The sequence below is a fragment of the Epinephelus lanceolatus genome, chromosome 5 (assembly GCF_041903045.1).
Source record: "Epinephelus lanceolatus isolate andai-2023 chromosome 5, ASM4190304v1, whole genome shotgun sequence".
NCBI lineage: Eukaryota > Metazoa > Chordata > Actinopteri > Perciformes > Serranidae > Epinephelus > Epinephelus lanceolatus.
The window spans coordinates 27,895,203-27,912,134 of record NC_135738.1 but is presented as its reverse complement, the minus strand read 5'-3'; the positions used below and the strand labels follow the sequence as shown (position 1 = coordinate 27,912,134).

The window sequence follows — 16,932 nt, the reverse complement described above, 5'->3', positions numbered from 1 at the left end:
TTTCCTTGTTTCCACGCCGCCCAGAGAGACAGAAATAATAATCCCCTGTTGACCCTGCGCGTGTCCATCTGTTGTTTGACTCCGGACACAGATCAGTCGGACACTGATTGAGGTCCGATTGACACCAGGAAGGCCTGTAATCCCAAAACCTGATTAATCATCCAAACTGGGCCCTGGTGAGCAGGGACAGATTTGGATTTAAAGTAAACAACTCGTTTATTTTTATCCAGATTTCATGACACGCTCTTTTTTACGCTTTTATTTAAAATTTCCCTGCAAATTGTGATTCACAACATGCGTAAAAATGTGGCGTTTACATTTTCCTGATCAATAAAATATGAGGGGGAATGAAGAAAAGCTTATTATATATTTTAATAGCGGGCAGGGTCATTTTTTTTTTTTTTTTTGTCCTGTGAGTTTTGTGTCTGATGAACTTTTCTTTCCCACACTGATTCAACACACGTCCCTCTGTCTGCTCCTGCTAATTAAAACTTAATGCGGGGTCACTCACACGCTTTCTCACACCATCCTCACACACACATTACCATGTGAATCTAAAAAAAGAAAGGAGACAGAGGGAAGGTCCTGCAGGCTTGACTCCCTATTTTCATTTCTTTTTTTATTTTTTATTAAAGACAAAACACATTATTTCTCATGTTAGTGTGTAATAATCTAATGTTTCCCTGCCTAATTGATCACCAAAATAAAACACTATGATAAGAATAATAAGGCTGTAACACAGAAATGATATTTCCATTATTTTTATTTCAAAGTGATGTCATTGAGAGCAGCAAACTTGAAACAATCAGCTTTATCAGTAATGCATTCATATCCTTTTAATTACTACTCCAGCTCAGACACATGAGAACAATGAATTCATAATTAATTCATTAATTAAAACATGCATTAGCGAAGAAAATGCACATAATGTACTGAGTGAGACGTAAGTCAAGGCTTTTTATTTGCAATTTTATAAATAATAGATTTGTGTAAACATGTTGAATCATACACACTTGTACAGTGTCTTAAAATGCACTTGTTTTTGATAGATACATTTCAGGCTTGCAGAATGTCTCTTCTGTGTCTACAGTCTTTTAACACACAGTGGGACTCTTCTCGTTTAGGTGGCTGATAATCTCTTGAATTCCTGTTGAGGTGAGAGTCTCTGATGATCTTGTTGAGCTTGTTTCACGATCTCCTCGTGCTCGAGCAGGTTCCTCCAGAGTGCAGAAAGACTTGCAGGTCCTGTCCCATCCTGGGGATAAACGGTGGAGGTAATGATTAGCATGAGAATAAAACTTTGTCCTATAAACTCCCCCATATGGAGAGTAATATTTCACATTTTGGGCAAAAAGAAAGAAAGAAAGATGGTAAAAGTAAATTAGTTTTGTCATATACATTCATAATTATAATTAAAAGATTTGTTTGTAAAGCATTTTCCAAAGTGCTTGCAACATTTGTAATAAAAGAGATTAAACAACAACAACATAACGAAGGGCCACAGGGTAAAGCAACACATAAAAGTACTGCCATATAAAAGCCAGTCTATGGAGATCTGTTAAAAGTATAAAAGGCAATAACGATTGTGCAAACCTAAGCTCTTTGCTTATTCAGAACGCTGACGAGTATGTTTTGACAATACTGAATTTGTTTTCGGGCGCGATTTTTTACTTTTCTGCATCAGAAATTGTAGGCAGTGTTTCAGAAAAACAAACTTCCTTTTCATGCCCTGTAAAAATAGGCCCCTGCGCTCTGCATGTCGTTCTTCTCTCCCATTTTCAGGCTGTATGCATGGAGGGATCTTAAGGCTTTTATCCCCACAGGGAACCAGCCCGAACTCTTTCTCTGTCAATTTTCACCCACTCCCCAATTCAGACGAGCCTTTTCTCCCACCAACCCCACAATGAAGGATTTGTCCTCGTTCTCTTTGTCCACCTCTGATATCTTTTTTTGACTGCTCCCTCTCTGCAGACAGCATGCAGCGTATGCAAATACGCGCTCTTTTATTCCAGAGACCCCTCCCCTGAATGAATGCAACCTTAAATGAGGACACACTTGCGCACATTTACCGAGGGGGCATTGGAAACATGCACGTCTTACAATCAGTGGATTTGCATGCCCTCTCTGACACGCAGCCACTTAAACATCCAGCACTGACAATTTTTTAAAATGAGCAGACAGAAATATATGTTCGACTGATGCCGCAGATTATTCTATCTAACATCTCTAAAGATGTAGGGCTAGTTTATCCAGACAGATGGATAACACAAGAATGGAGGTGTGGGCCACAGAGGATGGATTCTGGTTGAGTGATGCTTCAGTTGGAAAAGCTTTTTTGTGACTGATTTTATTTATAGGACTTCAGGAAGGAGACAAAGCTCCTTCTTTGCAATGCAAGAAGTTCTTTCATTTCGTGACAAGTGTTGTTTCACCACACTGATGGTATATTTGGTGTCTTTTAAGCCCCATAAGTCCACAGCAGACACACACAATGGGTGTTAAGATGTGTAGGATGAGGCTGAAAAATGAGACAGAAGTGGTCCGACACAATAGTGGGTCTGCACAGAGGAAGAGGTGCAGACTGGTAATGTGTAACTCTAATGGCTGGATGAATTATAATGGTGTCTGATGAACATAAAGCGTTCTCTCGCTGCTAACATTCCCAAGCTGGCCCGTGCCATCTGTGAGTATGTGTGAATGGGTTCGAGTCAGTGTGTGTGTATGTATGTGTGTGGTGGGGGGTTGACGTCTGCTGGACAGCTCTGACAGTTCGGCCTTTTCAGTCGTACATTACTGAGCCGGCCGGCCTCTTTCCCATAGCAACCCTAACAGAGGTCAAAGGCTATGTACCCCCCATCCATCCACCCTCCTCCTCCTGTACTCCGGGGTGGCCACAGGCTCTCCTAACTCCCCGACTGGCCGCAGACGGAGCGGGCTGCGCACATGAACTTGAACTTGACTTCTGACAGAGTGATGGAGTCATATGATGCTAGTAAAGTGACACAAGGATGAATATGCTCTCAATTTTTTTCCTCTTTTACCCCACCAGGAGAGTAAAAACATGTAAAAATGAGGTCACACCAAGGATTCCCCCTAATTCTCCTCACCCTAGAGCCTCATCTCCTGATATGATTACAAAGGGCCGCTGTATTAAAGGCTCAGTCACCTAATTCTCCGCTACTTTCATTGGAGCATACAGGACCCCTACTCAGGGACGCCGCAGCCAACAGACGTAATCTGAAAAGCCTGGGATGTAGAAACTTCTCTCCATCTTCCTCTAAGATACTTAATGTCAGGCTTTGTGCTAGATTAGTCTCGGCCAAAGTTGCATTAAAAAACCCCAGATGAGCCTCGCTTGACCCACATTGGACCTCATCCAAGACTATGGGCGGCCCCTGAGCCGGGCTTTATATATCACAGTAGAGCCGTTAAAACATTAATAGTGTCCACACACAGTGAGGAGAATCCGAAGAGGTAACCCAGGAGCTATATGGTATTAACATTTTATCGCTACTATGGCTACGCTGCTTCACCCACACAGAATTGGAAGTGGGCGCCGGCTTCTGTCACTTCATCATGTCACACATTATAATTTCCTTGCGCTGAAAATCCCACATAGCAAAAGCAATACATGGTTAATAATGAATAACAGAGGAAAGAGAGAAGAAAGAAAGGGAAGGTAATCATCTATATTCTGTCATTTTCTGGAGGGGAGATACATTTCCCTGTCAGTTTTTTAGGTTATGTATGAGGAACTGAAGAATGAATGTTTAAGTCCACAGTGCGCGGAGGAAGAGTCAGGCACGTTCAACATCCTAAATCCTCCTGACACGGTGTCAAAGCCGCTGACCTCGCTGTTCAGCCGCTCTGGATTCGGACAATCTTGATTGAAAAGTCGTTTGTTTTGGAGCAGATTAAATCACGACTCTTGAGTGGTTTCACCAAAGTGTTTATAAGACATCGCATACTGTTAAAGTTCACCTTGATAGTGTTTATTTAATTCTGAGTTCACTCCCTAATGCTCATTTCATGTTATGCCAAGCTGCAATTAGTCACAATTACAGACCGTAATCATTAGATGAATAAATATTCTGTGTGCGTGTCACTCATTTTAACATCCTCCAAATACAAATGGTGATTGCTCTTCTTGCAAGACATAGTAAGGACGAACACATTTTCCTGACAAATTTGCTTCAGTCACCGCCTCTTTTTGACCACGCTGTCTCTGTCGACTGCCGCAGCTATCGCATACAGTTGCAGATCGACCTCCCCCCCTTACTCTTCTCAAACACACACACACACACACACACACACACACACTAGTCCTCCATGCCCAGCTCCTCGCAGGCTGCAAATTTAGCATGGCACAGCACAAGCTAACACAAGCTAACTTCATCAGCAAATGCATCACCGGTGGCTCAAACGTGGCTGCCCATGTGCTCCACCTGCCTCTTTTACATGCGCGTATACATTAATCACCACTGTCTTTAACCCTTTCTCCATAAACCAATCTTTGGTTTGACTCCAACCAAAGCCACATCATTTCCACCCCCCACCTCTGCTCCTCTGTTTTCCCTAACGCACCATTGAGATCTGGAACAGAGACGTAGCATGGAGCAAGCTACAGTATCTCCAAGATTAATTTCTCGCCTTCACCTTGCTTTCTCCCTTCTGTCAAATCTGCCCGAAGCAATGTGCCGTATATCACAGATGAGCAGTGCAAATGCAATTATAAAGACAGCTCTGAGTCTTTTATATGAATAAAGAGAGGAAATAATCTTTTGACATGTGGGCTGCGCATGCCTTACATATTTTGTGGAGGCACATGTACAGTGTGAGGCTCATTAATAACCATTATCCGTGGGTTACATCACTCAGCTTGTTAGGCACACCCATCGCCTTAGCTGAGTCATTCTCGGTGATACGCCGCGCCGCCAACTGTCTTGTGAGATTTTCACGATGTCTGTCTGTTTTACCACCTGAGAGCCGTATAAATATTCTATTTGCATGAAGGACAAATCGCATCCAGCTGGTAAATTGAGCAAAGACAAAGGGGCGCATGGCTGACGACAGGCACAACGCATAGAATAAAATCAGATTCTCAATGCAAAATAATGTGGAAAACGCATCTTTGTGGTGTTGAGACATCATTGCATTATGCCTTTGATACAAGCTAATGGCAACCCCCTGATCTCCTGTGAGACAGGGCGCAGGACTGAGCTTCTATATGCATATCATGTATGAATGCATCTCTAATGCCAGTGAAATCCTTCTCAAAACAGCATCTCCATGCCTTTCAGACATGCAGAGGAGGCTGAATAGACTAATGAACAGTCAGGTGGCACTCCAGGGCCCGGACTACCACCCCCCATCACACACATATCAAACACACATACACTTGCTCACACATTAAAACTGAGCGGCTCGCCCGACCCCGGTGATCCACACGACAGTCTAATGTCTCAGGCATCTGCTCATGTCTAGTCTGGAGGGTCTTTCCCACCCTGCCCCCCAGCCCAGGCCCGCCGCAGCACCAGCTCCCACAATGGTGGGAAAGCAGGCCTTTACGGAGGGCTGAGGGGGGGTGTTGGGGGTGGTGCGTGTGTGTGTGTGTGTGGGGGGGGACTAAATAGCTATTGAGAGGGGAGAGAGTGAGAGAGCGGGGCTGAATGATAATGTGAAAACGCACGGCGCTGTTCATTAACACACAAGCACTGCAGCTGCACATGTTGGCCCTGGACACACATGCTCACGTGTCTCTCTTTTCTGCTTCAGGTTGCTGCCAGAGCCATCAGGGTTACAGAGCAGCTCTACGCCATGATAAGGAGTGTATGCAGGATCTGTGTGTGTGTGTGAGAGCGAGGCTACAGGGAGGGAAGTGGTAAAGATGTGGAGCTTTGATATTTGGCGGTGGGTGATATTTACTCCTGACATGTTTTGGATGAATGTGACATTTTTACGTCAGTGACGTTTGACATTTTTAGTCTGTGAGTGTCAAATAAAGTTCTTAACCATGTGTGCAGCACTGTAGCAGCAGAGTTACACTGCATTTATACTGAGAGGATATAGAAACTGTATATGAGTTGTAATCGTTATCAAACGTTTAGGATTGAGGTGTGAGATCCAACATGTAATCATTCTTTGAAGTGTTTCGAAAAAGTTGCCCTTCAAATGTTCTGATGAACACCATTATATAAATATAATACACCGCTAATATTCAGTGCTGATTTTATTACAGATAAAGAACTGCTTTGTGAGCCAAAGTACCTTTGTTCATATAGTAAATTAAATCTAAGATCATAATCGTTCTACTTTGAAAAACAATAACGCAATTCCCCAAATAGGAATTATCCGAGTATCCCTTCCTCAACGGATTTCACCTGAGGGGTTCAGCACATTAAGATAGTTAAGATACTGTACCAAATATCATAATGTGAATCTCATAATAAAAGCAGCTTTGCATGAATTCATCTACGAGGTTTGTCAGGTGGAAACACGACGAACGCCGCTGCCTGGTGTGCATCGGGGAGTAAAGAAGCACCATGACAAGAGAGGATGGCAGGTTTCCTTCAACCAGTGCCAGCTCATTAATTTTGTTTGCTACCCAGCCCCCCCCCTCCTCCCACCAACCAACCAACCACCACCACCTCCACCCTTCCTCACCCACCACCCCCCCCCACATCACCCCTTAACTGCTAATTAGCAGGAGCAGAAGATAGAAGAGAAAAGGGAGAGGCCATGTGTGACTGTGGAGGAAATGGGAAACTCTTCTTCTTTCCCTCGTCTTTCCTGCTGCCCCCATCCCCCATCGTACAATCACTCACACACACACACACACATACACACACTCACTCCCCCACCCTCCTTGCCAGCCACCATCACCACTGGTACCCAGCAGAAAACCATGATGCAGCTCACCTCGTGTGCCAGCCCCAGCCATTTTAGGTGTCGCGGCAACATCTCCCAAGATGGCTCCTCTGAGCGCGCCCATACTCCAGGGATCCGGCGGGGTCTTTGTCCGCCTCCTGGCACGGGCAAAGTGTCCCCCGTTGGCAGTGCAGATGGCATTAGAGGCTCCTGGGTAAAAAAGGGTGAGGAGTGGGGGGATGGGAGAGGAGGGGGCGGCAATTCCGGACCGACCGTTTTTTTCCTCCTCTCTCCTCGTTTTCTTTTAACGATGGTTCGACCCTCTTTTCAGGAATCCCCGATCATTCAACGTTGCTAATCGGAAGCCTGAAACAAGAGCAGATGGAAAAGAGAAAAGCACATTTTACACTTTTAGCTATCAGTGTAGCCAAACACAGCTTTTTAACTAAACAATTGCCTCAGTTTCTGTCTTTAAACCGCATCACTTTACATTGAGCGCATTGAGTTGTGGCTATAAGGTAAACCTTAAGTCTCTCGCCAGCGTCGCTCATTCAAACCGCAGTCCCCTTGTTGTGTGTTTTTGTGTGCATGAGTGTGTATTTTTGCCACAATGAAAGCACCAAAAGAAGCATTTGCATTACACACGTACACAGGTTGAAACAAGAATGCCTCGGACCATCCCATAAATAAAGCCTCAAGTGTTTTTACCCCCATTCATTAAGGAGGCGCGCCATGCTGACACGCTACCTATAACAGGCCGAGCTCAGCAAAAGACCTGGACCACGGCCTTTTCACATATCCAATATCTCGCTGTGAAACGAAGCAATTAGCCCGGTTTGACAGCGAGCTCTACTGCAATAGGTAGTTAACAGAGTGAATGAAAACTCATCTCACTTTGGGTGCTCTTTAGGCTTTAGTGGCATTCTCCGCGCCGAGCATACACACTGCACAGCGCTGAAGTACCAAGTTAAAAAGTTCAGCTCCTGTCTACAGGATGGCCTTGGCCTTCTCATTGAGGCAGGACACAATATATCCCAAAGGCTCCAAGATTAGCTACAGCTTTAAATGCGGACGCCAAGTGTTTTTTTTAAAAAACCCTGTGTGTGTGTAGGGTGCTACACCACTCAACTGCATTATTAGCAGTCCAGGAGACATTAGAGCCGGGACAAAGCTGTAGCTTCCCCTTTCTTCCTTTCATAAACAGAGTCGCTCAGGTGAAACCTAAATATATGATACACGAAAACACTAAAGTAAAATGCATGAATTAAACTGTATCCTGTGAGATGCAAAAGATAAACCAAGAGGATCTGCTCTGGGTAAATACGAGCATTGACTAGAGATGGCAGGGCAACACACCAGTGTGTCCCCAAAGCAGGAACCTCTAGGGAGAGGAATCCTGGAGGACTTCAGCTTTGCTTTCACTTACTGCAGGCGAGCAGGAGCGATCACATTAAACACTTTAAGGTGTGATAGGCCCTTTTCACAGAGGACGCTTTGGCATGTCATAGTAGGGAAAGCACAGGTGTAGATAATAAAACGAATGATGGCTGAATTCCATTTAGCTGCTTCAGTTTCAGCCTCACTGTCCTACAGGAGAACCATTGTTAATGTTTTGAGTAACACCTGTGCTTTTCCTACTGTCACAAGCCAAAATGTCTGATGTGGAAAAAGCCCTATTGTGACATAACATTACATCCCTGCATATATTATCTGAATTTTTCACACAATAAAACAAAATTCGTCTCAGATCATGTCACAAAATCTCAAGTCACATCTATTTGGCGGCCTTTAGAGAAAGTTTGGGGGCTCTTGTTTTAGTCTGTGCGATACAGATACTAAGACAGTACAGCAACCTGTTTAACATTCATGTTGAAGAGGACGTGAATGAACAGCAACCTTAAAACAGGGCCAGGTATTAACTGAGGGCCCTTAATCAAGTCATACATAGTGAATCCTAAAAGTAATCTGAGGTAAACATTAAAAACACCTCATCAAACTGCAACATTTTGCACTTTATCTCAACATATATTGTCTCAAAGGCATTTCGGTTTTCCCTATGATCACATGAGGGTAACACGTGACACACACCATTAATAGATTCATATTTTAAAGGCTCTGCAAACTATTAAATGTCTAACATCTATATCTATATCTATCTATCTATCTATCTATATATATATATATATATATATATATTGCACATGACATTATTTGCACGCACATTTTTCCACACCAAAACTATTCTTACCTTCTGACTTTAAAGCCTGATGAGCCCCCCTCTGTGTGTCGGGAGTGCACACAACGTCACGGAAGTCATTTCTACTTTCGGTTATCTAGCTTTATGACAGGTATTTAACACTCATACAGCTAGATAACCAAAGACAGAAACAGACCCCCCTCTCACAGTGTCGTGCTGGAGCCCGACGTGACGCTGACGTGATCTATGGAGGGAGGATGAAGATGCATGAGTAGGCCCTTAATATTTAAAAACACATCTATGCTATTATTTAAAATTGCGTGCCACTGAGAATAACAGCAGCCTGGCAGGAAATGATTACAGATGGGTTAGATTTGTATATTTTTAATATTTAGGCCAACACATATTGTTCATGTTAGAAGCGTCAAATATCCCTGTCGTGATATATAAGGTGTCTGGTTGAAGGCCTGCTCAGTTAGTGACCTAATTCTACTTTACATTTTTTATATTATATTATAGTTTTATTGGGAAACCCTCCTGCAAAAATATTACATGATTATTGTTGGCTTTTGTAAGAAATAAAAAACATTATTTTAGATTTAGAGCCTGTATAAATACACGTGTTGGAGCCTGTTTATTTGCATTTCTTGCAATTAACATGCGACTATATTTCTGCAAGGAATCGGACCTAATATTAGTCTCATATACAAAGTGACACATTTTAATTCTTGTAAACTCCAGGGAGACTTTAATAGTCTATTTTAAGCTGGCAAATGACTTGTTTGAAACATTTCACGTGTAAGTTGCATTCAATAATATCCGCATTTAATTTGCAGCACTGGGCTGTATTCTGCAGAGCTATTCTCTATTTTTCATTTTAAGGCAACATTGAGACAACCAGCCAGTTAATTTCACACAATAATGCACCCTAACACTCACAATAAATGACAAGTGGGATTTTATAAGCTCACTTATTGTTGTAAAATCATAAAGAAACATGCTGTAGAAGTTAAAGGCTGCAGCTGCACATGCAAGTTAATATAAGAAGCTACATTTCTCAGCCTGTTTTGTTCATGATAAGTCAGCCAGTGTGGCCTGAAGGCATGACCATGAACCTGGCACAATGTAGGTACAGAAACGTGTCTTTGATGCAGCAGATTCAATGATGCTCCGAGATCAACAGCTGACTCTCTTTACAAAAAAAGAAAAAATCAACTGAGTGTGAAGTGAGCTGGGTTTTAAGATGCTTTAATTCGCTCTGGGCTCTTTAGTGCTCCTGGGGGCAACCAATCTCTACTTTTAATGAGAGTTGCGATTGGCCTACTTCTGCTGAAACTAGACTATTTCACATCACAAGGATTATCCGCATGAGCTATTACAGAAAGCCATTTGTTACTGATCATAATAATAGGCCGAGGAGCGTGGTGTAATATTCTGGCACTTTAAAGAACAAGGGGTTTTTGTCTGTTTGGGGACCTAGCCTCGTTTTAAATGAAACGCAAGGGCGTTTTCTGGTGGTTAAATAATGTTATGTTGCGTTAAAGAAAATAAATAAAAGGTAAGCTGGACATGCATGTGATATGTGCCTAAATTCTCTGCATAAGACACATGGACATGGCATGAGAACAGACTCAAAGCTGGAGAAATGTAGAGCCGTATACCGTGCAGATGCTGAGTGTTTCCAGACGCGTTTCTTACCTGTGTCAGAAGCAAAGCAGAGTCTGGGAGAGAAATGTCCGCAACTTTAGCTCGTAACGAATTTTCCAGATGGATTTTTTTTTCCGCGTTTCTATCGGGGCCCTTGTGAAGAGTCCGCAGCTCTCAGGTGAGTCCACTTTCATCCTCAGTCCTCCAGCTTCTGCCTCTCCTCCAGCCTGCGCGCTTCCTCTACTCGCTCCCGCACTGACGTCATGCCAGGACCAGGCGGCGCGCTGACCAATCACAGAGGCCGCCGGCACCAAAGAGTGTTCAAGTTCAACAGGACGTCTCACTCCTGACAGTTTGTCTTGCTTTTTTTGTTTGTTCATTTCTTCGCCACCAGCACCATCACTACTTCCACTAAAAGCTCACAAATACTAATGATATACTAGTTTATCTAACTAACTGAATATTCATAAGACAAACATTTTTTTAATAATCCATTTACCAACTTTTCTGAAGCTTTTGGTCATATGGAGTTATCATGAAAATTGGACACATTCAAATTTTCCTTTTTTTGAGTATCCTACTTTAAGGAATTTTCATCCATGTTGGCTTCAAAATTGAGATTAAAAGTTCACCTTTGACCTTGGAAACAGCAGATGACAAAACAGCATCACCTCAAGGTCCATTTAGCAGTCTAGCTGTTTTTGGTGCTTTTGAAAATGTCCCCATCTTCATTAGTATAGAGTAAAAATATTTCTTAATATTAGATATGCTTAGTACTATACAAAGGTGTAGGTTTTGTGTTAAGATTAGGAAGGGAAACAAATGAAATGGGGGTTTTGGGGATCCTCCGCCAGACGATTTTGAGCGTCAAACACTTTCCTTTGTTGTGGCGAATGTTTACGCACCAATTTGTTCATTTTCTGCTTTAATTTATGGTGCAAATGTCTTTAATTCAAAGTAAAAGTCCTCTGCTACTCCCTTGTTTTATTAGCAGGGACAAAAGTAAAAGGTCTAAATATTAAGGCGGACATGCCCCTTGCATCCACTGTACTACGCCTATGTCTGTATATCATCATATATTATTATTTCAGGCCACTATAGTCTATTTAAAACCCCCAAACCCAATCAAATGGTTTGTCAAACCTCCAAAGGTCTTCTTTCAGCCGTGAGAGTCCAGCTCCACTTTAGATGCTTCTGCAGTTCTTCCTCTTGTTAGTTAGGCTCATACACTCATTTAAAACTTCTTCTCAGAAAACCAATCCCACATATCTCTGGATTAGTCCTAATGTTGCTCCAATGCCATGTTACACAGGCAACACAGTTAAAATGAGAGAGGTAGCACTGCAACTGAGGCTCAAACCTGCACAATAAAAAATCTGGTGACCACAGGCAGGGAAACAGTGCTACCTGTGGGTTCATATTTTATTTCATCTCCATGACATAGCATACCAGTAGGCTATACGTTTAGACAAGGGAACTCAAGAAAATAATTTCCCATTATGACCCATGTGCTGCTCATGGGTTTTGCAGGCTGGAGTAAAGTGTGAGCGTTCTGCAGCTGTAAAAGATCTTTGAGGTGTGAGCCGTTTGGCAGGAGATGGCTGGAGAGCTCAGGGGCCACGGCAACAGTTCCCTCCAAATCTGTACGATCAGGAGCGCTTTTAATGTCTGACAACTACACTGGAACCAAATGAAAATACATGAAAATCATTCACATTTTATTTCAGCCATGTTTTACAGCAAGAAAATGGCAGAATGTGAGACACAAGACTGCCTTACTCAAAATATTTAATTTCAATTGGCCAAACAGAGCTGATTTAATCATGTATGCTCTAATGCTTTTTGAAACTTCCCCTGTGCTCCAGTTTAGGGATAGGCTGCACCTTATCTAACATTTATTCTCAAAATGAATGGTTTGACCACTGAGCAGAAATATTTCTGGAGGTAGCCTATTAGTGTTGGACTAGCTCAGTGTAAAATATCCAATTTCCCCCACAGATTATGTTTGGAGAAGGAAAAATACATTTGAGTTAGATTGTAATCTGCAGTACACACATGGAAGGAAAAAAATCATACCAAATGATTTATAATCCCACAACTTTTTAAAATTAACTGGCAATGTTGAATTTTAAATTATATTTGAATAATATATATATTTTGATTTTTAAGATTAGCATGATTCCCATTCTTTTGTGTAGTTCCTTTTCTTCTGCATCATGTGGTGCACTGACACACACACACCACATACACTGTCTTACATGCCCAACTTTAATGCCCATGTCTTTGTTCACGTATAATTAACGCTTAACACAGTATCTGAGGTGCAATCAGCATTTCCAGTTGAAACTTTTGAAGGTATAGTTGAACTGTTTTAATCAAATATTGGAGACAGGGTGTGCCATTTAATCACTTCACTTCATACTCCCTTATTTTTGTAATGTGCGCTCATGTTAGTTTAGGGGCCCTTGCATCAAATTTAGCCCTGTGTTTTCACTGAAAGCAAGACAAAAAACAAGAATATCACAATGTAGAAATCTGGCTTAAAAACTAGGTGCTTCTTTCAATGAATTTGCAGATATGTGGTGTTAAAAAAAATAGAGTAGGAAAAATGTAAAATGCACTTAATTTTATTGACATAGTAGCCAGACTGATCCATGGGCAACATGTGAAGTGAACAGTCAGCAGCATAAGGCATGCACAAGGCACACAGCCATTCAAGTAGATGCAGTTTGTGGGAACTTTAGAGAGGAGGCAGCCCTCATCTATCTCCCTCTTTCTTTCTCTCTCTCGCTCACACACACACACACAAAGACACACACACATGCACAGCAGAGTGGCTGTGCAGGAGGAGGTAATCTTCATAGTATTCCAAAGATGATGTCTGGCTGCAAGAGGATAAATTATTAGTGAGTTTATGTTCAATTTTAATGAACGCTGAGAAGTTAACAGGACATCTGTACATGCTACACGCTGCAGTCAGTCACTCACACGCTGCAGGAGGTGCTGTCCCGTGAAAGAGCGGGTGTCTGAAGGCTGGCCTTCCTCACCCACTGCCTTGCAGCGGAGGTAACCATAGAGATTAGCCACTTGGAGGGAAATGCTAGCTACAACAAGTGACTGGGGAAGACAGACAGATAATGCATTTAAGAGGGACATTATGTTATGTGCCTCTGTGGCATATATACACATAGAGCATGCACACCAGCAACATGTGTCTCACCAGCCATTTAATCTTCAGGGAGAAGAGGGAGGTGAAGAAGAAGAATGTCCATATGAGAGGACAGATGATGAGACCCAGCCAAAATATTCTCGCCTCTGCCTCTGTCCCAATGTTATTGCCCCGTGAGGCCTGCGCACACATAGCAGAGGACAGAGGAGAGACAAAGTCATTGTTCTGCCAATCACAAGCAAGTCTCAAGTCTCCTAAACTTTGAGTTTCGAGTCCTAAACAAGTCATAAAGCACTCTTCACCAAGATGCCATTTTAAATGCACAAGAATCACAAATGTTTTTTGATTTTTTTTTTTTTTTTTTGTTAAAACAAGTGCGACTGATCTTGATCCTGAAAAAATCACACTGACATTGCACTTAAATACTGCACGATTAAACAGTAGCCTACCATATTTAGCTCATAGCACCAACATTAGCTTGCTGACAGAGTGCCCAGAAATGAGTTAGCATTTTACTCTTCTTGATTATGGTTCCCTTGTCTCAAAGTCAATGGGTTTTTTGAATGGGTTTTTGGTTGGATGCCCGAAATAAGGTCTGTGGTCAACACAAGCTTAAGAGCCTTTTATGCTTTGTCCTACAACATAAAATAGCCCACTCATGAACTTTGAAGCTTCTATGTGTCTTAAAAAAAGTGGTTGCTAACAAGTGGGTAAATGAGACTACAGAATGTCATCATGCGCCGAACACATCTTTACCGTCTTGTTATGGTGGTGATGTTAGGTCATGCGAAGTATAGTTCATTTAGCCTAACGTTAGCTTTTTACCTCTGGCGATTTCTAGTGGGCTTCAATAATCGGGAAAATGGTGTTCATTTGTGGGGATTATTTCCCTGAGCTATGATTCTTTGTTTGCCACAGAGCTTATTTTATGCAATAATCCTAAATCCAATGGATAAATCCCATTGGCTTTTTTACGACAAAACCAGGGCAATGCTAACTTTCATGCTGGCCTCCAGAAAAACATCTGGGGCACTCTACTATGTTAATATTAACCTTTTCCCAGTTCTTTGTGCAACTTAAAATGTCGAACAAAATTGGAAGTTGATGCGTCTCTGTTTATAATTCTGTTTATAATTTTCGACCTGACTGTTTTGCACACTGCAATTTGTCTTTTGTATCATTTTGTCCAACTGGTGTTCAGTAACATAACATTAGTTCTTCATGGTTCTCTCCTTAAACTTGATTAGTTGCTTTTGGCTTGGTTCAAACAAAGTGGATTTGGGGAATTGAGTGTCGACTTGCTGGGAATGAGTCACGTTATTGTTAGTTGATTCAGGAAATGAAGGGAAATTAATTGCATGTTGGTGAACCTTCTCAGTCATCCAGGTCATGGTAATCATAAGTGCTGTATTGTAGGCAACTGGACTTGCTTGAGTTTCTTGAAGACGTTTCGCCTCTCATCCAAGAGGCTTCCTTAGTTCTGAATTGAAGACACTTCTTGAAAACTCAAGCAAGTCCAACTTAAGTCATGAGTCAATGGTATTTCAGTCCAAGTCATGCTGTTAGTCTTTTTTGATTGTGTTAAATTGAGTCTAAAGTAATCAGATTTGTGACTCAAGTCTGACTCGAGTCTAAGTCATGTAACCTGAGTCCACATCTCTGCACACACAGCAATACCTCAATGTTTAACACCCCCTAATACTCCTCCACACTCAAAATGGCTCCCAATGTCTTACTTTTTTGGCCTCGAACACCCAGAGGCTCTTTCCATCCTCATCGATCTGATTCCACCAGCGCAGGCCCACCAACAGCCTGCCAGTCACATTCTGAAACACAGCACAAATGTAAGTAATCAAAAGAGAGGCAAAGTAGAAGGTATTAGCAGCTGACCTAGTTGACCTCTCACCTTGACAGACCAGAAGTCAAAGGAGAGCAGAGTGATGATCAGGACAAAACACGATGCAAAGTTCTCGCTGATCCAGTCACAGAGCAAATAGGCGACAATGGCAACCACCCGGAAGAACAGGTGGAAAAAGGAGGCAAGAGGGTGTCTGAAATCAAAGGCACGGCATTATAGAGGGTAGGAAAATGCACCATTAAATTAAAGCAAGAGACAAAGTTGTTGTACAACAAATCTTAAAATCATTTTGCATAGGCTATAGGCTGACTGGAAAACATGTCCAATTAAATTGTTGACATTTGTTTTCATGTGATTTCAATGACACTAATTATAACAAGCTGTAAACAGTCTCCCAAACAGCCTATTTCCCTATTGATTTTATAATAATTAAAGAAAAATAATCAGTGCAGGACAAATGAGTTTACATCATAACAAACATTTCCTGCAGTGCACCTAATGACAGCGCTTCTCCGCGCCCTCTCCTGCTCGTCAGCTGCAAAGTCCAGCTCAACATCCTCTGTGTCATCCGCCATCGTCTGACATGCAACGACAAAACAGCAGCATTAAATCATCACTACCATCCTAGCTGATACTATACAGACAAACACAAGACATTTACAGACAGACAGAGAATACCCATTGGTTTCATGGTGGCATATGTGTAAAGCAAAGCGAGATACCGTTTGATGAAAGCGTAGCTGTATTATAGGGCTGGAATAAGCCAGGTGTTGCAGTGAAATAAGCCCGACTCGGTCACATCCTCATCAGAGAGCTGAGATTAAAATTATTTAAAGGTAACGTTAAATTTTATTCCCCAATTTACAACTACAAAAATGCTTTTTTTTCGCGTTGCAGTGAGGTGAGTTACATGTGCATGATTTAACTACATGTTTGCTTAATGAAGGAAATAATGCAGCAGACCATGGTCAATCAAAAGAGCGACCGCGGCAGGACTCGAACCTGCAATCTTCTGATCCGAAGTCAGACGCCTTATCCATTAGGCCACGCGGCCAAGACGTGACATCGAAAGTGCATTATCGTATTTTATGATATCACAAAATGGCTGTATATTGATTATGTGAGGGCTATTTTGTTTCAAGAGTTATGAGTAAGTCACTTCTGCCTTTTCTACAAAGCCGTAGCGAGTCCACC

General features: G+C 42.1%; 1 protein-coding gene, 1 long non-coding RNA gene and 1 other non-coding gene across 4 annotated transcripts; all 3 read right to left on the bottom strand.

The window, feature by feature from the left end:
* Positions 1 to 748: 748 nt before the first annotated feature.
* LOC117262802 (uncharacterized) lies at positions 749 to 10,912 on the bottom strand. The gene is made up of 4 exons (XR_004502129.2): positions 10,763 to 10,912; positions 9,116 to 9,308; positions 6,919 to 7,233; positions 749 to 1,255 (listed from the first exon to the last, which is right to left on the bottom strand). It is a non-coding gene; the product is annotated as an uncharacterized LOC117262802 (long non-coding RNA).
* A 2,413-nt stretch (positions 10,913 to 13,325) lies between these two features.
* On the bottom strand, positions 13,326 to 16,554 carry LOC117262668 (Golgi apparatus membrane protein TVP23 homolog A-like). Of its 2 annotated transcripts, none has more exons than XM_033635740.2 (7): positions 16,461 to 16,554; positions 16,234 to 16,316; positions 15,787 to 15,931; positions 15,617 to 15,706; positions 13,932 to 14,060; positions 13,700 to 13,828; positions 13,326 to 13,596 (listed from the first exon to the last, which is right to left on the bottom strand). In XM_033635740.2, the coding sequence occupies exons 2-7, from the start codon at positions 16,311 to 16,313 to the stop codon at positions 13,570 to 13,572; spliced, it is 600 nt and encodes a 199-aa protein (XP_033491631.1). In that variant the 5' UTR covers positions 16,314 to 16,316; positions 16,461 to 16,554; the 3' UTR covers positions 13,326 to 13,569. The 2 variants fall into 2 exon arrangements, with proteins under 2 accessions (XP_033491631.1, XP_033491632.1); XM_033635741.2 differs by having other exon boundaries at positions 16,417 to 16,496.
* A 165-nt stretch (positions 16,555 to 16,719) lies between these two features.
* On the bottom strand, positions 16,720 to 16,792 carry trnar-ucg (transfer RNA arginine (anticodon UCG)). Its single transcript has one exon. It is a non-coding gene; the product is annotated as a tRNA-Arg (tRNA).
* Between the last annotated feature and the right edge of the window lie 140 nt (positions 16,793 to 16,932).

Excerpts from the sequence above, each read along its gene's own strand:
- LOC117262668 (XM_033635740.2), bottom strand. The coding sequence starts at position 16,313 with ATGGCGGATGACACAGAGGATGTTGAGCTGGACTTTGCAGCTGACGAG. Across the intron at positions 15,932-16,233 it reads CGGAGAAGCGCTGTCATTAG|ACACCCTCTTGCCTCCTTTT; the intron begins GTGCACTGCAGG and ends CTTTGATTTCAG. Across the intron at positions 14,061-15,616 it reads GGGTGTTCGAGGCCAAAAAA|GCCTCACGGGGCAATAACAT; the intron begins GTAAGACATTGG and ends ATGTGTGCGCAG.